The 26,552-nt window shown below is 38.8% G+C and overlaps 1 protein-coding gene across 1 annotated transcript in view; it reads left to right on the top strand.

Moving 5' to 3' along the window:
* The window catches only part of LOC115779795 (metabotropic glutamate receptor 4-like), a 160,342-nt gene that overhangs the window by 119,378 nt on the left and 14,412 nt on the right, over positions 1-26,552 (top strand). The window contains 2 exon segments of the mRNA XM_030728620.1: positions 10,706-10,842; positions 12,031-12,966. Of these exon segments, the coding sequence (XP_030584480.1) occupies positions 10,706-10,842; positions 12,031-12,966 (1,073 nt within the window).

Genomic DNA, 26,552 nt, shown 5'->3' with positions numbered 1-26,552 from the left:
ATGGGATATCTAAGTCTTGTTTCAACGCCTGTCATTCCTGTGTTTCAGTGGCACACGGTGTTACCTCATGCACATTTTTATGTTAAAAGCCTAATTTATGATTAGGAAAAGCTTTTGAGAAGCAGCTGTTGCTTCAGTGGTTCTCAACTGGCAGCTTATTAAATGGTCAAAAAAAAAAGTACCATGGAGAGAATGGACAGATCAATCCAGGTTTGAAGTGTGTGTGGATTAAAAAAAAAATGTCTGTGGAGGAGTACTTGACTCTATCTGTTAAGCATGGTGGAGATGTGATGCTTCAGGGTGCTCAGGTGGTATCAGAGACGACTATTTACAAGAGAAAATAGATATTTAACAAGGAAGGATATCATTCCATTTAATAAAGCATTACAACTTGCAGGAGGTGCTTCAGAAGGTATGGGATGCCTTTATCTTTACTGGAGTGATAATTAAAATGCCGAAAGGTCTGCAAGGCCGAGAATGCTGCAAAAAGATGATTATTTGACACAAGCAAATTTTCAAGGACAAAAACGATTTAAATGTCTTCAGTATATTTCCTACTGATGTTGCAACAAATTGAATGAATACTCTTCATGGCAGATGTCAAATTTTGTGGTTGAAAATGATTTTTTTTTAAATTGCAAAAATTATAAGCAGTAAATTATGCCAGTTATGTCAAACAGCTGTGAAAGGATTACAAGCAATATATGATTACAAATATCCACCAGAGGTATAAACTGATGCATGCATTTGAGGGTTAAAACAGTAAATACTTTATTGTGACTTTATTACAATTATTATTTTTTGGTCTAACCGTGCAGTTTTGAAAAACATTGTCTTCCATAGAGATGCCATTTGTGGCTTCCAACCCAGCACACAGCGTAGTTTCTTCCCTCTATTATATGACCTATTTTCCCGCTCTTCATACATTAAACCCAGTTATCAGTCAAGTTCACATTCATGACTGGCATATTAATAATTGACTGCTTTCACACAAAGAGCAGTGATCCAGAGTTTCATTATATAGACAGCCTTTTTAAAGCAAAGCTGTTCAACACAATTAAAATTCTTTCATAGAGACTTGAGTATGCAGTGTTTGTACAGATAAATTATTCATTTGAACTCGTGCTCTTCAAGCTAATTTGTCATTCTAATATCTGGTTTATTGCATTGGCAGAATGTCAATTTAATGTTTAATTCACATCTGGAAAGTGAAATAAAATATTTTTCTACAAAAAATATTTGCACGTGTGATTCTGGAGGTTTTGGCATCATTAAATCTGCTTTTGAACATAAGGAATACTGGGGTTGTGACACAGTCTTTAGCCACATTCCCCAAAGCAAAGTTTTACTTGCATTGTTAAATCCATGTTTACTAGCTTGAAACAACATACTCATATAAAAAAATAGCTCCACAGCACTACTAGATTGCCACATAGAACTTAAGTGTGGCAATAAATGTGGACACATTTTTTTTCATTGGCCTGAAAAACGTTCAGTTAACTGATCTCAGTAATTACTACTGACTTCTGTGCTGACTGATCTAGAAGTGTTACTTGTTAGGGTGCAACAGTATAACCTCCTGTTCCAAACAGAAATCTGCTATCAATATTACAGTGTCATATTTGGATGAAATTAAATTATTGGCAATCTAGTCCAGTTATGCGACTGATGGATATAAAGCCAGTGGGAGTCAGTGAGTTTTAGAGTTTAACTGTAACAGCAAGCATCATGACTGGGTCAAGATTGCCAAAACAGGATTGTGTACAGAATTCAGTAAAATGTAGTCATTTTAACTTTGGCAAATACAGTGCTGTGCAAAAGCTTGGCTCACCCATCATTTCTTTAGATTTTGCGTCCAAGGTGCCAGACTTTCTTGTAATTTTGAGCAGTAGTTATTCAGGCTTTCTAAAGGTCTTTCAGACTTTTTCTTTGGGCACTGGCTGCTTTTTCAGCCAATGTCAGCCATTTAACACAGACCTATGAATCATTCAAGCATTAAAAGGGCAGCTAACTCAAGGGATGAACCAGTGTTGTGTACAGGCATAACAGAAAATCTAGCAAAAAAACAATCTTAACAAAGTGCCTAAAGGTACAATTTCTAAGGAGTCTGTCAAAAAGCACATAATTTCTTAAGTTGAATCTACAAAAATGCCAAAGATAACACAGTTTTACAGGTACAAAATAGTCTTTTTTGCTTCAACAAAGTAATTTCCAAAGAGCTATTAGCTGAAAACTTGGTATATCTCAGCATGGTGTACGAGTGGAGGACAAAATAATACGTGGCAGGCCTAAGAAAGTTGTCTATAGCAGATAAACAGTATCTGAAAGTCATGTCCTTAAGAAACAGGAAAAAAATCTAGCAAAGACCTTACACAGAACCTGAGAGCTACATCTGGACCTTGAGTAGATCCATCTACTTTTTGCTGAAGCCTCATCTGAAAATGGTCTCAGTGGAATGGTGGCTGTCAATAAGCCTTTCTTAGGGAAGATAAACAGGGAGAAAAGGCTAAGGTATGCCAAGTTTCACAAGGAAGACTGAAATTCAGTGGCAACAAGTTCAATGGAGGGATAAATCCAAATTTTACAAATTTGCTCCAAACCAGTATGCCAGTATGTATGGAGTAGGTCAGGAAAGTGGTACAACAGTGAGGGTCTACAGCCATCTGTAAAACACAGTGGCGGCTGTGTCATGGTTTGCGGCTGCATTTCAGCCAGTGATGTCGGGGATCTTGTCAAAATTGATGGAATTCTGAATGCAGAAAAGTACCGTCAGATGTTGATCCACCATGCAATACAATCTGTAAAGCATCTTATTGGCAACGGCTTCATTTTTCAGCATGACACTGATTCCAAATACACTGCCAATGCCGTAAAAGCATACCTGGATAGAAAAACACACAGTGGAACACTATCACTCATGGATTAGTGTCCCAGAGCCTGGACCTCAGCATTGTGGGATCATCTTGACAGAGAAGCATGACAATAAAACACTCTTGAATATGTTGAAAAAGGCAGCCAACATCTAAAGAAGAGCTTTGAAGTCTGGAGAACTATTACTGAAGACTGTTTAAAGAAATTACAAGAACACTTACCTAAGAGAGTTCAGGCTGTGTTGAAGAATAAAGGTGGTCATATCAAATTTTGACTTTCAAGCTTGTTAGAATTGTACACACTCTGTTTTGGCCTTGTATAAGATATTTTTGCATTTATATTTGCAAATTTTGATAAAATGCTGCCCCTATTTCCCATTTTCCTAGCAAAATATAAAAATATCCTCGAGAGGTGACTCATGACTTTTGCGCAATATTGTACACCAACCTTTTTATCTCATTACATAATTCCTCAACACAATATTCAGCAATCAGTTCAGCTCTTTTCATCATATTTATGGTGTATAATTGTAAAGTACTGATTAGAATCTCCTGGCTTAGTAGGAAATCAGGTGCCCTTAGCACTGCTCTGCACCAGCTGAGCTGCTCAGAATCAAATGATGTGAGAGAAAAAACAACTCACAACATGCAGCATGTTGTGAAAAGTGGTTCTCATGATCTGATGTAAAACAGCTCCTGTATTCGTCTTTTCATCTCAGACAAAAATTGTTGTGATCGTTTCTGTCTACATGAATCGTGTTTATGACATTGTCTACAAAGTGATGTGGAAGTTTTGCAGCTTCATGTGCTTTATATACACTACTGAGCCTGCAGGTTCAAAGGCAACCACTCTTGGCTTTTATGCAACTTTTGTTTCTCCCTTTTAGTGTTGATGTGTTTGTATTCTCTTGTAAGAAATTAAATTTTAAAAAATGGCACATTTAATGATGGAAAAAAACATGTTAACAACATGTGTGGATTGTAAGTGGCTCAACAATCGAAATCAAACATTTATCTAACTGGGTTGATTGAATAGGAGTTACTGAATGGTGCTTTCTATAAAGTGGTTTCAGCAGGGTGTTTAGCCTATGAGCAGGGACAGAAAGATCCTTTGCAGTAAGCACTATTCGGCTGAATTTTGTTCTTAGCAGGCAGGCTATAGTCACATCATCAGACCAGAGGGGTTGCCTTGAGGTTACATTGCACTTCATCTTATTGCATCAGCTCACAGTAGTATATTGAACTTGTCCAGATACATAAAAAAGTCCAACAGCTGAGACTGTACTTACTGGCCAGTGTACAGTAATTTCAAAGATAATATTTATCTCTTTGTTGTGATATTAGTATGTTACGCCCCAGTAAACACACTGAGCAGTTGTCCTGTTTCTGCTTACAAATTGACAGAAATGTATGTAAAAGTAGGTCATTCTTTGTTGTGATGAATCATTCTTGAGGCCGAGCCAGCAAGAATCTATTGTTACACATTTCTGTTTATTGTAAGCAGTTTCAGCAGACGTCTGCTAAAAATAAATCATATTTCTTCCACTGCAGACCTGCATAGTCCAGTAAGTCCATACACAGCTCAAATGTACTCTGTCTTACATTACAGATGTTGAAACTGGTAAAGGTCAACAAGCTTCTTTAAAAACAGAGATGTAGTAAGCCCCCTGCGCCTCATGCGCAAGAAAAATAAATAAATACGTACGTACATTGATATCTCAGCGGACTGTCACAGGCTCAACAAGGGATACAGGAAGTGAAAGCAGATAACCTTTTATAAAAGATTAAAAGTAAAGTAAAAAAAAAAAAAAAAAAGAAAATAAACATTTATTTCCATTGGTCCGTGCTATCTGTGCTTTCTCAAAAAGCTTTTATTCCTTTGTGTTTTCTGCACAGATGTATCTGGGGCTGTAGCTGTGTTTCCTCTTTTGTAAATCACCAACTTCTCAAGTGCTGATTATTGGTTCATTCAGCAGCAGCTGGAGCTGCAGCCCACAAAGCAAAAGAATCAAACACCTTCAATCTATCTTTAGAGCTTTTTCTTTTCTTGTTCCTCCTCTGCAATGGATGTGTCTAATAGTTGTTGAGACTTCAGTGGGCCACAGTTGAATGGAGCTTCCTGTCAGTGTTTCATGGCTCTTGCAATCACATCAAGGGGAGGTGTTTTTGTTCTACCTCTGACTGAAAAGCAGTGGCCTTTCCACTGTCTTTCTCACAAGGGACAGCAGTTGAATGTGGAATAAAGGCATGCTCTCAGGGTTTTCCATTTTTTTCCACACCTCTTTTTCCTCTCAAGGATGTGCAAAGTCTTTATTATTGCATAGCACAAGAGCTGATTCTAGTTGACATGTTGTTTGCACTTGCAATATGTCTTTCTTTCTTTCTTTCTTTCTTTCTTTCTTTCTTTCTTTCTTTCTTTCTTTCTTTCTCTCCTTTCTTTCTTTCTCTCTTTCTCTCTTTCTCTCTTTCTTTCTTTCATTCATTCATTCATTCATTCATTCATTCATTCATTCATTCACAGAAGATTGGCAGTATCTAAATTAGTAAGATAAGAAAAGAGATTGTCTTAAATAAGATGTCTATTCACCATTCTCTACTATCAACATTTGTCACCTCAGAAAACCAGCATGCCCCATTGTATACACAGAGTAGGTGTGCAGCCACACAACAGCTACAACAGTACAGCAAATACTGAAATAGTGGTTGGAGCTACTATTTCTCTATATTTGAAATAACGTTATCATAGATGGGCATTTTGTGCTTGTAACATTCTGATGAGCTGCTCTCATTTTAAAAATCCTATTCAGGGTAACTGCAGGAAGTATGACCTCATGGGCATGTAGTGCTGCAGGTAATGTGGGAACATAGAGAGAATGACTGACCACCACTAAGTGTAGCACGGACAGCGTCAAAGAGCCGGTAGTCAGAGCTAACCAGGCTTGAGAAGCTACTGTCAGACTGTGTTTTTCCTCTGGAAGGATGGAGTGTGTGGTGGAGCTTTGGCAGTATGAGTGTTTCTGTGCAAGCATCTGAGTTGTAGCCTGAACTGTTTTTCAGAATAGAGGCTTTTCTGTGTGCTCATTTGTAAGGCAGTGTCAGTACATGGCCATATAACACAATTTTGTCCCTTCATCAGCCCTAATTTGTTAAGCGTTGAAAATCCAGTGTTTACTTGTGTATCTTTTATATTAACTGCTGAGTCAGCACAAAGAGAATGTTTTAGAGCAGCAGAGTGTGGCAGCGGAAAGCTGGCTGATGTTGTTTGGAGACACAGAGACAGAAGGAGAGACCTTTATACCAGTGAGGAGAATATCCGAAGTTGCTTTATACTGATGACTTTTTAATTGGGGAAGTTTTGAAGTAGGATTCCAAAACACATCTAATCATTAGTATGAAAGCACTACTTTCATTCACTTACTATTCTAACGAGTGTTTTTGGGTCTTTTGCACCTTTTTGAGCATAGCTTAAATGAGTCAATACAGCAAGGCAACACTTACAGTATATTGAAAGCCTCAAAGTGGCTCAAAAGGCATATTCATCCCGTTACATGAATTTGAAACAGCTGCATGTCAGGTTGTATTGACAGTAACTCGCGGTGCTCCCAAATAAGGCAGAGACAGACTAAATGAAAGCTGTATTTCTGTTTTATAAAGAGAAAGTGTTTTTAGCTGAGTGTTGAGTGTGACATAGCTGCTCTTGTAGTGATGAAATTAGTGCTAAATTTACCATGCTAGCTCTAACATCACTGGTATTGCCATCCGTCTTTGATGCTTTTTACATGTCATTTATTTGTTTGTGCTGGCTATCATTTAAATACTGGCTTTTATGTGACAATTTACAGTATTTCTGGAGTATTTCAATATCTACAGTATCCTAGTAGACCCAAAACCCAGAAGTGTTGTGGTGATTTGAATATACCTTTGGACAGATTATAGGATTTTTAAAAGTAAGCACTTGCATGTTTTCAGGACATTTTCGGGCCAGTTTGAGAGCACTTGTAGATGGCGAATGCGAAAATGCGATGACTGAGTCATCATGCGAAGGTCATGCCTGTGACTGAATGGCTTGAAATTTAAAGTGGATCCATGCCAAATCTGGGTACAGGTCATTAAGAGTTAATGACCAGCTGCCATGTTGTTGTCATTCACAGTTGTTCTGGTTGTGCATTGATGCAGAAAAAGCACAGACTGGATTAATGATCAATTATTAGGGAGTGTATGTATACATTTACTTGGGACTTTAACAGCAGTGGAAGAGAAAAGGGGGTCAAAATCATTAAATATTACATATAATTACAAGTACCTCATTAACCCCAAACGAGCAGCCTGCAGTACACACATGTGCTACCCCAGGCTACCCTGCCACATTAGTGCACAGCACAGTAGAGCCATGGCACATTCCTCTGTGGAAGTCATTATTCCCCCTGACTTGAGAGCAGACTGTTTAGACAAGCAGTTTGTAGCATGATATATCTGAATTCTCAAACAAACCACTCTCCTGCAAACCTGAGTTGGTATTTCCCCATTTTGCCTAAATATGCCATTTCAGTACAGAAGAATAAGCAGCTAATATTTTGTACATTTTTTTAATATGCTGTGCAGTTCCAAAATATTTGGTCCCACAATATGCATTATTCTAGAAAACCTATGTCTAGTTAGCTTTTATGCCATGTTACATGGCATAAAAGCCACATGGCATAATGTTATGCCATGTGATAGCAAGGTAATGTACAGTCTTATAAAAAAAGACTCTGTGCAGTCCTGTGAAAGGCTAAGTACACCCCATGACTCAATGGCTTAAAAAAAATCTATTTTAGCAGCAATAACTTGAAGTAATCATTTTTCTGTGTGGTCCACTCTTCTTTACAACAAAGTTTATTTTGGTTTGCAGGCGTTTGTTTATGCACAGCTCTCTTCAGATTCCACCACATTATTTCAATCAGGTTGAGGTCTGGACTTTGGGTCATTGCAACACCTTGACTCTTCTTTTTCAAATATTCTTTGGTAGAACAGATGGCCTCACGTTTGACTCTACCATACATACATACATACATATACATATATAGAGGAGCTCATAGTCAGGTCCTGTGGCTGCAAAACAAGCCCATATCATCATGACCACCATGCTTGGCAGTTGGTATGAGGTATTTTTGCTGATATGCTGTTTGGTTTTCACCAAGCGTGGACCTGAACATTATAGCCAAATATCACTACTATGGACCCATCTCTCCAAAGGACATTGTTCTGGAAGTCTCATGGGTTGTTTACAAATCTAAGTTCTTTTTGGAAAAAAGAGGTTTTCTCATGGCAGCCCTTCCAAACAAGCCATATCGGTTCAGTCATTTTCTAATTGTACTGTCATGAAGTAACATGCTAAGTAAAGTGTGTAGATTCTAACATATACAGTAGCTTTAGGGTTTTTTTTTTTTTTTACAGTATCTTTGAACATTGCGCAGCCTAAGCTGGGGTTGAATTTGCTGGGATATCCACTTCCAGGAAGATTGCGGCATTGTGTTAACACGTACCTGAATGCTCCAGACTAGCAAAACATCAGCTTTTTTAGAGGTGGTCAGACTTGCTGATGATCACTTAATCAAGCTTTTGATTAGCACCTGGCTACTGCTTTCTTAATTACGACAGAGGAAGTAAGGGTGTACTTGGTTTTTGATAGGAGTGCATAGAGTCCTGTGAAAACTTTCATTTTCACATTACTCATAGCTTCCTGAATTGTCCAAATTTCCAATATTAAATATTAGTGTCAGGTGTCAGGATCTAAATATTCAACGGTACGAACACTGTTCTTGCTGACGCCTCTGGTGTATCCAGCCACACTGATCCATGCAATACAAAGTCAATGTAGTGCCTTGAATTTTGAATCTCAGTGCACTCTTTTTCTATTCAAGATAGATACTGACATACTAAATCCAGCATCTTTGATTTTATATCTATATTTACCCAGTGGAAAAATAAAGATTAGTCATTTAAAATGTTATTACACAAATACATTTAAATAAAATCGCTTTGTTTTATAAGTGCACATAAAAAAGAAGATTAACAATAGCTCAGAGCTGCAATAAGAAAGGTTTTAATTTAGAAAGCAAGCATAACCAAAGGCCCATAAAGCTGTAAATACAACTATATCAGAGGTATGCCAACATTTTGCCGTATTATTCTCTTAAAGCCACCCTGTGGCATTTATGGTTCATTTTCCTCTTATATTGAAAAAGGTGTCCATAGGAGTGCTTGAGCTCATAGGCTAAATTCAAGCTTTTAAGGCTTTAGCTTGAGGTTATGTGTTCAACCATGACAGTGTAGGCAGACAACCATGACATTGGAAGGCAGATAGCTTTAATCTCTTTTTAAAAGCTCTGGACAGTGGAAAAAAAAAAAGCTTTGCATGATTAAAATCTTTGAAAGAAAATATCACAGATTACTGAGACTGGTGATGTTCTTAATATTTTTATATTAAAACTACCTCTTCGGTTCATAAAGTCACTGTAATCCTCCCATGATCACTAACTGCTTTGTGATGTGGGCGGCATTGTCACAAGGCTGAGTAAAACTATAATACTGTAATCCAGCGGGGCTGACTCATCGAGATGTGGATTAGGGTGCTGCTTCTTCAGAATTGAAAGAGCAAGGACAAAAATTTCTCATCAGCAGAAAATCCATCAGCAGCAATTGGCCATGTTTACCATTTTGTTGATTTTTATTGTCTAATTTTAAACCAGAAGTGGCCAAAAATAAAATAAAATAAAAAGAAGCATTTACATCATTCTCTGTCCAAGGAGAATCAGTCAGTGTTCTAATGATTAACATACTCATCATCAGTTTTCACTGGAGAGTGTGGAAAGAAATGTCGGTGTGCCTTCTCTGTAACACATCATTATGAGAGTCATTATTGCAATGATAAAGCATAGGACACCTTCAGTTGACAGGAAAAGTGTTACAAAAGTGTCTGTCTGAAGTCAATATGGGGTCAGTACGCCATCCCTGGACTTCCGACTCAAGTCCAGCTCTTCACAGGCAATTGTTTGTAAAAGGAAGCCAGGGGCCTGAAGGTTTGCTGTGTGCACACACACACTGGTAATGGAGTTTTCTTTAAAAAAAAAAAGAAAAGAACAATCCTTTCCAGTGATTTTTTAAAATTCACTGTCAGATTCTCACATATTTTTATTTATTCTATCATATATATATAAGTTTTATTACCAGAATGGTTAAGGTTAGGAAACTGGAACATTCGATTAAGTTTAAGATGAGAGTTCTCTGCTAAACACACTCTGTTGTCTTTGTTTTACTTGATTCTTTCAGTTTGAGAAAATGGCATTTTGTGGTTTACTTTTGTAAGTATGATGTATATGTCCTGCCACTTTAGGCAGAGCAAAGTAGAGAGGACATCAGTGAAAACTTAACATTTATCTTAATTCATTTCCGTGCTCTGTTTGAGTCCGTTTTCTTCCATTGGTAGCTACCTGTGCAGGAAGGTTATGTCTTTATACTTAATTCCACCTGCAGCCCAGGAGAAATTTACAGATTGCTTCAACAATGGGTGGAAGCAGCTGTCAAATAGCACAAAAAACATTGGTAACATGGTCATGTCTGATGATTACATTTCTCCACCTCCTCCACACCCTTACTTTCCACGTATCCACATTGAATGTACATTAAAAATAAGTTATACGTTCTAAAAGCATTCATGAGCATAACTGAACAAAGTGTGTCAGATTTTAAAATAAAGGTGGCAGTGACAACACATTTGCCTCGATTTACAGGTTGATGCTTGCCACACAGAAAATAATGTGCAACAAATGATGTATTATTGTTCTCTCACTTAGGCATAGCTGGCAACCCAGTGCTCTTCAATGAAAATGGAGATGCCCCTGGACGCTACGAGATCTACCAATACCAGATCAGAAACCGAACAGCCGAATACAAAATCATTGGTCACTGGACAGATCAACTCCATCTGAGTGTGAGCGCTGGCATTTTCTTTTCTGTGCCCTCTACAACTTATGTTTGTGTCAGTGTTTGCAATGGAAATCCTCTGAAAGGTTATTTCAGCTCTGCGGTTGAAATCTCTAACCCTTCTAAACCATTTCACAGTGCTTAGTTCTATCTTCAAAGGTGTAAATATCCAGGGGGCACTTTAAATGATTAACAGAATGGACTGTGATGAAAAGAAAGCCATGGGAGCTTAAGGATAGACATATTTAATATCAGACAGCAGACAGCGTCACTGACTTCCAAAAACAATACTGTGGGCTGGCGGTGTGATGAAGTAACAGTATTATAACAGTAAATTACATAAAAGACCCAAACAAATTATGTTTTCACAAAATGAAGAGGGGGCCTTGGGCAGGCAAATGAGTCCAATTGAACACATGAGGCAGGCTGAGAGGAGCTTTGTCTTCTTCACCTCTTTTAACAACGTGCTAAAAGAAAAAAGGAAAACACTAAGGTATTTGTGGGTACCTACTGTAAACTGTGCCAGTTCTGATTTTGAAAGCCAGTAGTATTTAATTAGTGTTATTTGAGCTCCCAATTAAATGCACATTTAAAGACAAATTTCCTGGCTTTGAATGAACCACCACAATTGAATAAAACTGATAACATTAAAGAGAGCAAACCCTGTTTGAAATGATTAATTTAATTTATCCTCCAAAGTATGCTTCGGAAAGTGGAAAATCCACAAAGGAGAGTAATATCTTGAAATGAAACATATCCCTTTCTTCTCTGATTGATTCAATTTTTTTTAACACAAATAATTACCAAAGCCAAAAAAAAGGGAGAAACGGTGCCATCAGTTCCCTGCAGCGCAAACATCGAATTTCTCTTTTCCTCTCACATCTTGCCCTTCAGAAAATTTGACCTAACACTGAAACATTTTGCTGAATGTAAGAGGAATACTTGAATAGTTTGACGTTCCTCACACTCTCGCCCAAATAAATACATAGAAACAAGCACACAGATTGTCCTTGACCTCTGTGGGTGCTGAGAACCATTCTGGATCAATAAAACATCCCTTTGTCTACCCATCTCCATTTTACACAATTCAATAAGCTTTGCACACTAAAAGAAATGTTCTCAAATGTTTCTTCTCTCTCTCTCTCTCTCTCTCTCTCTGTCCATCCATCTCCATGTTCCTCTGCCTCCCTCATAGGTTCGTTCCATGCAATGGCCCGGCGGTGTCCGTCAGATTCCTTCCTCAATCTGCAGCCATCCCTGTCAGGCTGGTGAGCGCAAGAAGATTGTGAAGGGCATCCCTTGCTGTTGGCACTGCGAACGCTGTGATGGATATCAGTACCAGGCAGACACCTACACTTGTAAGATGTGTCACTTTGATTTGAGGCCCAATGAGAATCACACAGGCTGTGTTCCAATCCCCATTGTTAAACTGGAGTGGAGCTCTCCATGGGCAGTCATCCCTGTGTTTGTTGCAGTCATTGGGATCATGGCCACTTTGTTTGTGGTGGTCACATTCGTCCGCTATAATGACACTCCAATTGTGAAAGCATCAGGCCGGGAGCTAAGCTATGTCCTGCTAACTGGCATCTTTCTCTGCTATGCCACAACATTCCTGATGATTTCCGCCCCTGATGTAGTAATCTGCTCCCTTCGTCGGATCTTCTTGGGTCTAGGGATGAGCATCAGTTATGCTGCTCTGCTCACCAAAACCAATCGTATTTACCGCATCTTCGAGCAGGGCACGATGTCTGTGAGTGCGCCAAGGTTCATTTCTCCAGCCTCACAGCTAGTCATCACCTTCACCCTGGCCTCGGTGCAGCTGGTTGGGGTGTGCATCTGGTTTGTTGTGGATCCCTCCAAGGCTATAATTGACTATGAGGACCAGAGAACCTCTAACCCGGCGCTGGCTCGTGGTGTACTCAAGTGTGACATCTCTGACCTGTCCCTCATCTGCCTGCTGGGCTATAGCATGCTGCTCATGGTTACCTGCACAGTCTACGCCATTAAAACCAGAGGGGTGCCGGAGACCTTCAATGAGGCCAAACCAATTGGTTTTACCATGTACACCACCTGCATTATTTGGCTCGCATTCATCCCAATCTTCTTTGGCACATCACAGTCAACAGAAAAGGTAAGCTAACAATTAAAATAGGAGTGCTGTTTATGAGAAGAGACATCCAGACATGCTTGCAGCTGCACAAAAGCCCGTTTACATTGAACTGTCTGTGCAATTTTCATATTTGTACTTCTTGGAGTTTATTTATAAGACAAACATAATCTCACAAATAATTAGGTTGAGTTATTTTTAATCAGTAGTTCCCATGCTTTGTTGGCCTATGGCTGTGTAAAACAGAGGGATGTCTTCCCATAACTAACTGGTAGCTGGTAGCCAGTCTTTCTTTTACAGTTGTCTTTATCTTATTTTAGTAAAATACTGCAATTATCAAGAATAATATTAAACAAAGATTATAGGAAAGATTTTCTCTATGGCTGTATCCAGTTAATCAACCTCTTGTGGGTTGGTGGGGTGACCACTGGATTAAGCCCTGCAACAGTATTTTAAACATTTATAATTAGATCCAGGTCTGCTGAATTAAAATGCTGTTTGAATGTTAAATATGTATCTAATTATATACTTTATATAATAACAAGTCTAAATTGGGGTTCTACTCAGTTTTTCTGAAACCAAAAATGAGAGAAATGAAGTTAACACAATCAGCAGCTAAACCAACAAAGAGAATGTCACGTATAAGACTCAGTTTGTGAATACACAATCTGCAAAGTGTAGACATGAAGTAATCTGAATGCATCTCTAATAACTCTGAAGGCAAGACCGTGACTCTCATATATGCGACGGCTGTATGCCAGAGTACATTAGAGACCTGCGAGCTGTTTACACAAACACAGGCTCACACTCTTATTCCCATGTCAAATCAATGTGCCCGACCTCTTGAACCATGGACCTGGATTGCGTTCAGCGAGAGCACTAAGGTCAAGAGGGATCCAAATGGGACATGGAAATGGAGGTTGGGCTTGGACCTCACAGTCTGGGGACAAAAGCCAAAGGGGTACAACAATGACACAATAGCAATGTGTTGATCCAGTTGAAAGAGGTGTTTTGGCAGTGTAACAAAAGGGGCTCAGTGGTTACAAGAGAGGGCAGTGGTGAGGTAAAAAAAAAACCCTCAAACTGGCACGGACACTATCAGCAGTGCCAGCAGGGGTCTGACAGATGCAACAAATTAATCCTTACCTCCTCCCCTTTGGGATTAAACAAAACAATGCATCAAAATGCTGGCCTGGAAAACTGGCTGTTATAGTTAGCTTTGCGGGGAAAAAAATACATTCTTGTGAAACCGAGAGTGTGTATTGTGTCTCAGAGAGCACCCCCGTCCCCCTCCCAGTTTCTGTAGTTTACAGCATTGCAGAAAATCTGCATATGACTGCAGCCAATTGTATTATATTAATAATGCAATATGTGACCAGCAGTGCACTGACTTAAATGTGCATATGCTGCATGTTGTCCAAATTAAAGGGTGTATGCATCCTGGCTTTCTCTTACTCCATTATATTGACTAGTATAAACACAAAATCTGCAGACAATGGTGTTTATATGCTGAAAACCCAGAGACCTGCTGAGCTTTATGTTACATTTTCTAAATAGGAAATGAAACATAAAATGTCAGGGAAAAAAAGAAAAGTCAGCTGTCGACAGTATACGTTTGCGATTATCATACACGTAGCATACATACTAAAGAAGAAACGGTCCAAGTGCAAAGCCCACATTATTTTTTAATGTGAGTGTTGCATATCTGAAGTCGCATGTCAACACCAGCCATGGAGATCAGCGAGTTCTTTGTTTAATCATTCCATCTCCTCTCTCTGAAGATGAAAGAGAATTATACAATCACAGAGAGATTGAACAGCTTTTTGGAGGATGAGGTAATCCATTAGCTAGCCTGGCTTTGAATAGTAAAACAAGTGAAAAAAAAATCTTTGAAGGGTATGTGAAGCCCTACTTTTTGTTCCTTCTTCTATACTTCAGATGAATTTAATTTACAAACCCTGAAAACTTCCCTCATCCAGCCTATAAAACACTTTTTTTTTTTTTAATCCAAATTACACAAGTCACTTATTAATTATTATTTCCTGTGGAAAACTGTACACATAATGGCTGGAGGACAGTTTTACTTTTATCATTTAGAAAACTTTTACTATGGCCCTGAGCTATGTTAAGGTAAGGCACAAAATGAAACGCAAAATGGAAGTTTAGCTTCGGGGAAATGTCCTACATTTTTTCTTTCCTCATTTGAGAAAGAATAATCATATTTAATATATAACCCAAAAGGGGCCTTTGAGTGTTGAGTCTAAAAAAACTTAATTGAACTTCCTCTCCAGTATGGTTTGTAGCTTTCTCAGACCATGCAGCATACTGCTACTGCAAATGTTTTTAGCAAGCACTTCCCAAACGATGGGAACAAAGCCCTGATGTAGCTTAAGGAATTAAAATGAGTTCTGTCCCTTGAGAGCAAAGAAGGGATAGTATTGTGGTATTATTAAAGAAAAATACAGGAAAGTCTTAAGAGGGAGAAGGTCAAAGCTGATGTCTACAGAACATCAGAACAGTGGTTCTTTATAACTGAGTGAGAGAGTTCCATAACCTTGAAGACAAACTACACTCCAAGTTATTATTTAGAGTCCCCAGTGCCCCAAATACAGATATGCACGTAATGACTCTCTTGTTGAAATTTGCTACATAAAGGGCTTCTAGTTAAATTTGAGGGTACTTGAGGTAGCCTTTAACAAGTGGTTATTATTGGAAAATTGATGGTTTGTCTAAGTAGTCATTTTATTCCAAAACATGTTCTTTTCTAAACCTTCTTATCCCCATGTCGTCTGCTCTGCTGTGCTATTTTCTAGACATGTTTTTCAAGGGATTATATCAATAACGTGATCAATAATCAGCTGCACCGGGAATATTAAAAATTTCTTCAGACCATTAAATTAAACAGTGTAACGAACATAGAGCATGTGCACACTAAAAGTTAACAAACGTGCGCATGGAGAACGGAGTCGTGAGGTCACCGCTCATTTGGTGCTCATCTGTCAAATGTACACACAAATACAATCGTGGGATTAGTATCAAATATTTGTATACAGATACACCTATAGTGCCTGAGGCAATGTTCATGCAAAGTTTCAGCAAGCTTGGTCCACTCGTCTAGGGCACTTACATACTAAGATACATACATATGCTATGATCATAGTATGATGATAAGAAACAGTAATGTTACTGCATCATTAGCAATATTGAAAAAAAAATACTGTCAGACACCAGTGCTGCCTCTCAGCCTCCTGGCAGTAAAATCTTTAGGTGGAACAAATCCCCTGGAAGTACAAGTTCTAGAACACATAATTACCAGATCTCAGTAGTCAGTAATCTTAATGGGGTGCATATGAGCCTCAGTGACTTTATTCACCATATCAATTAAAAAGCAAATGGCTAAGTAAGACCCAGGAATAAGAAATGCTAAAATCATAATAAATATAAACCACTGAGAATACTGTCATTTTCTGTGATTGGTATTATTTTTGGTAAGAACTATCTCATCTGAGATTTTTAGTAGATGTACAGTAACAGTCAGAAATGAGTGTGTCCAAACTTTTGACTGGTGCTGTATCTATGGCATCAATTTGGAAATCCTAGGTGACATCTTTCTTGAGTTATCGAGTTCATGAGCTTTTCAGAAAACTTGACCTTGACCATGAGATAGGGTCACCGAGATTCAAACTTGTCCAAGAGTTTTAGTAAATGCATGTATGGCGTTAATTTGAACATCCCAGGTCACGTCATTCTCAAGTTATTGCGCTCACAAAGTTCAAAGTTGGCCGCAAGCCCACATGGCTGGTGACGACAACACTCCATCAGCTTTTTTTTAGGCTGAGGGGCAGAAATAAATACATAAAATTGAGATGCTGATTATTAAAAAAGGACAGTGAACAACAGTAATGATGAATAAAAAAATAGAATAATATGTTTAGAATATTTTTTTAGAATAAAATCTGTATGTATACATGGCACTGCAATTGCATGTGCACCTGTCATACAGGTGAGCTTTTCTGCAGTGTAATTGTCACAGCTGATTATGTTCAAAAATGATATTTGTGACAGTGGGCCTAAATTAGTGTGCTGGAAAATGAGTGCTGACTTTGTAGTGTGTCACGCAGGGAGGTAGAATAGATAGTCCATGATAGAGCCGTTTGTTTAATGACCTCCTGCTTCACACTGACTTGAAGTCATGTTTTGTTCAATTATAGTTCCGGCCTTGAGAATTTGTTTTTCGATTTTGTCAGCATCTGCTCCCCTAGCAAACCACTACACAATAGATAGCACTTATGACCACAGTCTGCTAGAACATCTGTACTATCTTTTAGCACATATTGAAAGATCAGCTTCCTCAGGAAAAAATTGAATGAATCATCCTCCTGTACACAGCACCAGTCTAGGTCATCTAGTCTGTTGTTTAAACTGGCATCCAAATACTTGTAGTTCCTTCAAGTCCCAACCCCCCACGTGATGTTCATGGGCTTGATTGCATTTCAAGTCATCATAAAATTGTTGAGCATCTTCTAGATATTAGTGCATTTAGGTGAAGATGTGATCTGTTGCATCATTGCACACAAACATCTACCAGTACTCCAACTCCAGATGATCTGTAATAGCACTGCACCACTGCAGAGTTGTCAGAAGTTTTGCAGGTTGATTCCGAGTTATACTGGAAACCTGAATTGAAGAGAAATGGACAGGATAGTCCCCCCTTTGGTGCTCTTCTGTTATTCTAAAACAGTGACACAGCCTGCCATTTACATGTCACCATTTCCGATATTTGTGCCTAAAGCCAATGAGACCTTAAAGGGAATCAACTCCATTTTTTTTTAACTCTACTGGAGTAGTTTGAGGAGTAGCTCCTCAAAAATAGAAGATTTGAACAAGGCTGTTTACCATTTTAGGAAGTGTGGACAAATAAATGGTGTCTCTATTGGACAGTTACAAACATTACATTTTAGAGAACGTGTTGGTTGGGCAGTGAAGTTATTTTTGCTGTGCCAGATTTTTTTTTTTTTTGGAAAATAAAACCCATGACTGATTTGCTGAGCTGTTACATGAGCACTGATCTTATTTAAGGAATTAACATGTCAAAGCAAACACACCTTATAATCACTGTACTGTAAATATCAGGCCGCACAAAGCTTCACAGCCCACATTGACATGTCTTTCAGAGCAATTAAATGCTCCACTTCCTCCGGGTCTTGATTCACCTTATCTAGCTGTGTATGCACTCATCACCAGTTTACAGCAGGCCTCTGCCTCAGCATTACAAGCACCGTCATTTATTTGTCATCTGGTGCCAAGATACATGTAACAAATGTTTTCTCTATCATTTAAACGAGGACATCTGGTCTATCTATGGAGTGTCATCTCCAAGTTTTATGCTACCTTCAGGAATAGATGTGACACCTGCTTACCTAGAGAAACTGTCTAAATAAGTGGCTGTCTCAAAGACAGAGGCAGGAGGAGGGGCAGCAGACAATAGCATGCATGGGAATGAGGCTTCAGCACAATAGGCTCAGCTCAGATTCAATCAGCCCACACAAAGAGGTCCTGCCATTACAGTGCATGAATCGTCTGATGAATTGAGTGGTGTTGTTTATTTCTCTCTGAAGTCTCCATCTCGCTATTGGCACCGTCAGGGGAAAAAAAACAAAAAAAAAAAGACAAAAAGAAAAACAAAACTGCTGTTCAAGTGGTAGTCAGACAGAGAAGTGGGAGTTGCAGTGAGTTCAACGAGACCAGAGTCAGACGGCGTTTTTATTTATTTTTATTACAGTGTTACTCTGTGTTCATCCCTGATACCTGTTACCACCCTTTCCATGTTCCCTTTGTCTTTTCTCAGTTGTAAGATGAACAGCGTTATTCATAGTAATGCCCCCCCCCCTCCCCAGTGCCCTGTAATAAATAATGAAGATCGATGCTATGAAACAGAAGAAGCTGAGCAACATCTTGGACTTCAGAGAGCAATTGTTGCATTCACTAGGCCTATAGCACTGCAGCCCTCTGTTGACCTCCGGGTGCTCTGATAATGGGTGAACAGGCCGTGAAGCTAATCAAGCCCAAAGTATAGTGATCTTAATAAATGACATTCGTGCCATGAAGCTATATTATTGTGTCCCCTAAGGTTTCTATTTGTTTATTGGCTTAATTAGAGTGCAATTATAGTGAATTCTCATGCAGCAAGCTTCTCTGCTCCATGTTTCCATATCGTGCTGAGAAAAAACAGTGTCTTAAATACAGAGAGGGAATTATGCAAGTTTAAATAAATTTGATTGTTTGCATCCTGCCTCAGAGGCTCTCTTGGGTCGGGTTGAAAATACAATCTGTTCACATTTATTAACCTTCAAATTAATCTTGTGTTCTAACAAATGATTTTACTCGGTTTTGCTGCACTCACCATAGGACAAGGTGTGGGATTGTAATGAATCACAGTTCTTATGATTACTAGAAGAACGTAGATTATTGGTTATTTTCATGTGCAAATCATCTTGCCCGGTCTTTGGCCACATGCTCCTGGGAGGCCTGGGAGCTTGAGGGTCCTACGTAGTATCTTAGCTATTCCCAGGACTGCACTCTTCTGGACAGAGATCTCGGCTGTCATTCCTGGAATCTGCTGGAACCATTCTCCCAGTTTGGGGGTCACTGACCCAAGTGTTCCGATTACCACGGGGACCAATGTTATCTTCATCTTCCACATCCTCTCTAGCTCTTCTCTCAGCCCTTGGTATTGCTACATCTATAACTACGGCTTTCTTCCTCCGCTTGTCCACCACTACTATGTCCGGTTCAGGGTTATTATAGTTAACGAAAACGAACGAAATAACGAAAACTGAAATTGAAAAAACATTGTCGTTAACTGAAATAAATAAAAACTATAATTAAAAGGAAAAAACGATAACTAATTAAAACTGAATTGTGAGTTTACAAAACTAACTAAAACTAACTGAAATTATCGATAAACTGACTTTCATTTTAAGCCTTGTGGATTGATATGAAATCATTGTTTCCGCTCTCGGAGTTTAAGCTGGGAGCGCCACAGGACAACTGTGTGAGTGCACATGTGCGTGCGCTCACCGCGCTGGTCCGCAAAGTAATTGCTGCGGTCTGCCGAGAAAGCGGCAGAGTCCCGTATGGAGGTTCTTTGAGTACAAACACCTGCACACGACCACAAGGTAATAACACACACAATCCAGCTACACAAGCATAAATGCGGACATGAGGTCGGCAACTTCTGTAGGTTGTGTACAGAGGCCGCAAAGACCCTGCAGGTTTAATTAGCGAGCATCTAACCAAGCTAGCTCCTAAACAAAAGCAGCTTCAGGTGGTGAGAACATCAGGATGCAGATGGATTTGAGCTTTGACTCCTTCAAAGAGTTTGTTTTTGTTTAACACCACATGTAGGTGTTATTAATCTGCTGCACTGATGCTGAAGTTTATTGTGGAGTTTATTGTAGAATTTATTGAGTTTGGGAGTTCATGTTTTTCTTTGTTTCTCCCTGTTGATGTTCATGTGTGTCCTTAATATTACACACATTTAGCATGTCTTGTGAACAGCTGGTTGTTGAATATATTTCTTTAAACTGTATCTTTTGTCAAGTTTTCATTACACAATAGTCACTTTTGCGCCTTGAATCTTGCACCTGATTAGGTATGAAAATACTAAAACTAATACTGAAACTAACTGAAACTAACTAAAACTAAGCATGAAACCAAAAATAAAAACTAATAAAAACGAGCAAAACCACTCTGAAAACTAATTAAAACTAACTGAATTAGAGAAAAAAAAGTAAAAACTAACTAAAACTAAACTATAATGTAAAATCCAAAACTATTATAACCCTGGTCCGGTTGTTTAGCCAGATACAGTTAGTTTGTCTGTTTGTATCTGGAAGTCCCACAGGATCTTAGCTCGGTCATTCTCAACCACCTGTAGGGCCGTATCCCATTTTGACCTAAGGACTTCCAGGTCATACTCAGCACAGATGTTCCTGTATACTATGCCAGCCACTTGGTTATAGCGTTCCATGTATGCCCTGCCTGCTAGCATCTTGCACCATGCTGTTATGTGCTGGATTGTCTCAGGGGCATCTCTGCACAGCCTGCACCTGGGGTCTTGCCTGGTGTGGTAGACCCCAGCCTTTATTAATCTTGAGTTTAGAGCTTGTTTCTGTGCTGCCATAATTAGTGCCTCTGTGCTGTTTTTCAGCCCAACTTTGTACGGCCATTAGTAAGATTTTTCTATATCGGCAACTACTTCTATCTGCCAGCAGTACATGCCGTGCAGAGGCCTGTCCTTCCATGATGGTTCCTGTTCTTTCTCCTCTTCTTTCACAAGTTTCTGCTGCCTGAGGTATTCATTAACCACATGATCATTAGTGACCATACTCCTGGATCTTTGTTGTCATCCAGGATAGTGGTTCTGACACTCAGTATAAGACCAAGACAATACAACTTCATTATGCAGTGTTTGCACAACCATGTGGAGGCTTTCTCTTAAAAAAAAACCTCTACATCCTACCTATTCTGCACAAGCATTGTATGTTAATTAACTGTCTCAACTTCAGTTCACAGGTTATTGGTATAACAGACTGTTAATGTTTTATGTTTGTGTTAACCTGGTGGTCTAACAAATGAAATGTTAGGTCACTACTTTTGCTTACTTTGGCTACACAGATAGCAGAGACATTACCATTGTTGCTTGGTTAATGCTGCATTTATTTGATCTCTGACTTGATAGAGGTTGTGCTGTGTAGGAGTAAATGGGAAATCAGCATTTAAATATGATCTATGGGTTTTTTTTTAGTGGCGCAGAGAAACAGAGTAAAGAGCAAATTCACACCCTCAGAGAAGCGAGTACAACAGCAGCCTCACTGATTCTGTAACTCACTGCACATGAATGCAAGGAACACTGTATTCAGTTGCGCTGTAGCACTTGTGTGAGTGCATAACACTGCATAAACATTGTGCAGCTTCTTTTTTTTTTTGCTTGAAAATGTTAGTTTATGAACTGCATCTCTGCATTTACTTGCTTTAGTGATGGTGATGGTTTTTATTGGTCTGTTAATTCTATTTCCAGTACTTGTCATAAAAGAAAGCTCTTTTAAAAAAAAAAAAAAAATTTTTTTTTGGCATTTTGCGGCTTTATTCGATAGCGTGCAGTGGAGAGAGACTGGAAAGCGCAGAGGGAGATGGGGAAGATCCGCAGTAAATGGCCACAGGTTGGGACGCGAACCCCCGGAGCCTATAGAAAGCTCCTTTAGACACAGGGGCCTGGTGTGGCTCACTCAGCACATAGTGATGATGTTTACATTAGTCTTTTCAGCAGGTCTTATTTTCACCATATAACACATTTTCTTTACTCTCTTCTTCCCCCTTTTGTATAATACAGCCATTGTTACTAATGGTACCTTTAGCTCACCTAATTTTTTTATTAAAGTACTCTTTTACACAAGTAATTTTACTTGAGTAAATATTTCCAGGACTTTCCATCCCTGATCCTCTATGTACTGATAGATCCCTGTCTTTTTCCTTCCATCTACTTCACTCATTAATGAGTGCTTCTTCTATGTTGTTTTGCCTAAGGCAAGATCCGCTAATGGCAGTGTGATGATATGTGTGTGAGATATACAGCATCTCCCTTCAGCTCTCTTCTAAGGAGCTCTGGTCAGTGAATGCTCAGGTGCATTGCAATCAGGAGGAAACAATTTAATGGACTGAGTATTGGATTTGGTCTGACACTGAAAACAGGACTTCATTTGTAAGCTAACATCAGTCTATGAGGAATTAGAGAGGGGATGAAAGTTTCTTTTCTTGTGGCACCTGCTATCTAATGAAATACTGGGCAGTAATATATTGATTTCCAGTAAGGTCAAGGCAATAATTTCATTTCTTTTATCATATTATAACATCTTACCATAGAGCAATGAGCAGGGATTAGCTTATTAAATGTTACTGATTTCCACTGTTCATGATGTCATCACAACTGATTAAAAAGGTACGATACAAAAATGACTGTTTGTGTAAAAAAACAAAAACACAGATCAATTAACACACTCACCAGCCACTTTATTAATTATACATTGCTAGTGCTGGGTGGACCCCCTTTAGCATCACAAAGTTACTGCAGATTTGTCGGCTGCATATCCAAGATGCAAATCTGTTGTTCCACCGCATCCCAAAGGTACTCTGAGATCGAGATCTGGTGACCATAGAGGCCATGTGAGTTCTTGAACATGACAATGAGTTTGTAGTAAACCTATCTGAGATGATTTCAGATTTATGTTGCTGGAAGCAGCCATCAGAAGATGGGTAAACTGTGGTCATGAATGGATGGACATGGTCAGCAACAGTATTCAGTTAGACTGACATTTAAAAGATGCTCAGTTGGTACTAAGGGGCCGAAAGTGTGCCAAGAAAATATCCCCCCCGCCACCAGCAGACTGAACCATTGATTCACGGCAGGATGGTTCCATGTTTATGCCAGATTCTGAACCTACCACCTGAATGTTGCAGCACACCAGGCAACATTTTCCCATTTTTTTATTGTCTAATTTTGGTGAGCCCATGCAAATTGTAGCCTCAGTTTTCTGTTCTTTGCTGACAGGAGTGACACCTGGTGTGGTCTTCTGCTGCTGTAGCTCATCTGCTTTGTTTGATGTATTGTTCATTTAGAGATGCTCTAACAGTGTTGATTTGAGTTACTGTTGCCTTTCTGTCACCTCGAAGCAGTCTGACCATTCTCCTCTGACACTGGCAACAAAAAGACATTTTCACCCAGACAACTGCTGCTCACTGGATATTTTCTCTCTTTCAGACCATTCTCTGTAAACCCTGGAGACGGTTGTGTGGAAAAATCCCAGTAGGTCAGCAGTTTCTGAAATACTGTCTGGCGGGAACAACAGCGCCAAGTTCAAAGTCAATGAAATCACGATTCTATTGTGCGATTTGAACTTCAGCAGGTCATCTTGACTATGTCTACATATTTAAATGCCTTAGGTTGCTGCTATGTGATTGATTAGATATTTGCATTAACAAGCAGTTTAACAATTGTGCCTAATGAAGGGGCCAGTGTATATTATCATCATTATTAAATATAAATGACTTGTCTCAACCTTAAAAAACAAACAAACAAACAATCACTCAAGCACGCTGCACTATTTGTGCATTTACTCCACTCATGTTCTAGTCTTAGCTTCTGCAGCGTGACAGCTTCCTGGTTGTCTTGATTTATATCATTGCTGACATAATGTTTTTTTGATTTTCAAATGTTGGTAAAGACATTTGAAGACATCACCTTGGGTTACATTAGATTAATTGATAATAATAATCATACTCGAAGCTGACCTAATTTACAATGAGATATGGTGCAGTTATATAATAATTGCAGTTATTATTGGAACTGCACTAATTAGTTGATTTATTATTCCACAAATAAAACAAGTTTTGATAGCCTTGAGACAGGAGAACTGACTTTAATTGTACATCAAAGAACATTTTGGAGTTTTTGTTGCTTTTTTCATTTATTTTACAGACCAAAAATTAAATGATTGAGAATTTCTAGATTAAAAAAAATAAATAACAGGAACAATGATAGTAGGCTTAATAACTCATGATATTATAGGAAAATATTATTCAGGGTTTGTGCACCTTTTCCAGGATCAAATTCAAGGTCCATTTTCAAGATATTCCAGCACATTAAGGGGTCATTAGCAATTATGTACATTTTCCAAAGTTTACAAAGATTACTCTTTTTCAGACCCCCCTCCCCAAAAGTGTACAAAGAAAATGTTGATCTTTTTTCATGATATTTAATTTCTCCTGGTTCTTTGGTATTTGAATGAAATAGGAAGTATTAAAAACACATCCTGATGTTGAAAAATTCTGGAAATCCTGGTATTAAATATACAATTTCCTATCTATTAAAACATTGTACTGCACTGCATGTACACAAAATGTACATGCCGCCACACTGTACACAGTGGCAGTAGAGCAATTTGTCATCTGAATAGCCGGCATTGTGCCAAAAAGTGATTTACAGTATTTGCCAAAAAAATTATTGCTGGTATTTATATTGTTGTAAATTACTTGTTGACCTATGATCTGTCAAGCATATCTCAAATATTATCTCTCATGAATGATATAGACTCATTTTGAGTCATAAATAACTTTCCTGTCATATGGTGGAAGCTGCAATTTTTGGCAACACCAGCAGATAGTGTTGCCAACTTTGTTGCTAGGACTTTTTAGACACCCCCCCCCCCCCCCTTAGTGACTTTATTTTTTCCAAAAAGTGACTTTCAACAAGTTTAGCAACTTTTCCCAGTGTCATCAGGGACTTTTGGAGAGTTTTGGAGATATAGTAGTGTTGTGCCAAAAAATGATTGTCTGCCAAAAAGTGATTTCCGGTATTTGCCAAAAAAATGTTTGGTTGTATTTAAATTGCTGTAGATTCATTTTAGGCCTAAAATCTGTGAAATATGTGTCAAACATTTCTCTCATGAATGATATTACGTCATTCTGAGCAAGAAACAGGACACCTGTCACAAGGTAGAAGCTGGAATCACTTCTTGGCAAAGTGACTTTCATATATTCTTTATTAATGAGGGTAAAAAATTATCATTGACATTAAAAATGTCTTATCGCGAGAGAGCTGGCCAAGAGGGCTGCAGAAATTGCAACAAATAAAGAGTTCTATGAAGAGTAGCCAAAAAGGACTGGATTGATTATAATGTAGATACAATAATACAGAATCATAAATATATTTGCAAAACAAGTAATTTCTTCATTTTATACATAAGCCCTTCATAAATCCTGTGCAATATATCGCGATATAAGCAAAGATAATACATTAAAAAAAATCAGAAATCACTTTTTGGCACAACACCGGAAACCTAAAAACTCCGCTGTCGCAGTGTTCTCTTTCATAGCATTCGTTTCATGTCTCACTATGGGAACGCCTCCTGCGTGACCTCATCAGAAGCTCAAATGTCATTACACCAGCCCTTACAGGCTGGCTCAGGGATGCTCATGTCAGGGAGGGGCCAAATAGGCCGACAGCGTCAGATGTCATTCAAAAACCTCTTCTCGCTTCTCACAGAAGCCTGTTCACAACTGTGCTATTGGGTGCTAAGCTAAACTGTCCACAGATTCGAGTGCACAACTCAGTCACCGGTCGCTTTGTTCCCAACATTTCAGTTGTTCGCTAGTTTGCAAGCAGTAGCAATACTGTCCTGTAGCTAGTGCCGGTGTTCAGTAGCAATACTTTCACCCTGGGAAGTAGCAATACTTTCCCAAAGCAAAGTAGCAACACTTTGCTAATAAAGTACCAATTGCTTCACCCTTTGGTAGCAATATCCATTGGCGCTAGCGGTTTTCTCACATTAGGTAGCAATACCTGTAGAGAAGTAGAACTACTTTTCTCCTCACGCTAGCCGAGGAATAGCAATATTCTCCGCACTTTAATCAGGTGTCAGGCTCGCTAGCGTTCATAGTCCTCTAGCTAACCATGGCTACGACTAACAACCCAAACGAAGTTGGGAAATTTTGTCTTTGTGGCAACAAGATTTCTTCCTGGGATACACACCCCGTGTGTGCGGCATGCCTGG

This window comes from Archocentrus centrarchus, chromosome 5 (assembly GCF_007364275.1).
Source record: "Archocentrus centrarchus isolate MPI-CPG fArcCen1 chromosome 5, fArcCen1, whole genome shotgun sequence".
In the NCBI taxonomy this organism is placed as follows: Eukaryota; Metazoa; Chordata; class Actinopteri; order Cichliformes; family Cichlidae; genus Archocentrus; species Archocentrus centrarchus.
Note: the sequence above shows the minus strand (reverse complement) of the source record. Positions and strands in the feature narration are given on the sequence as shown.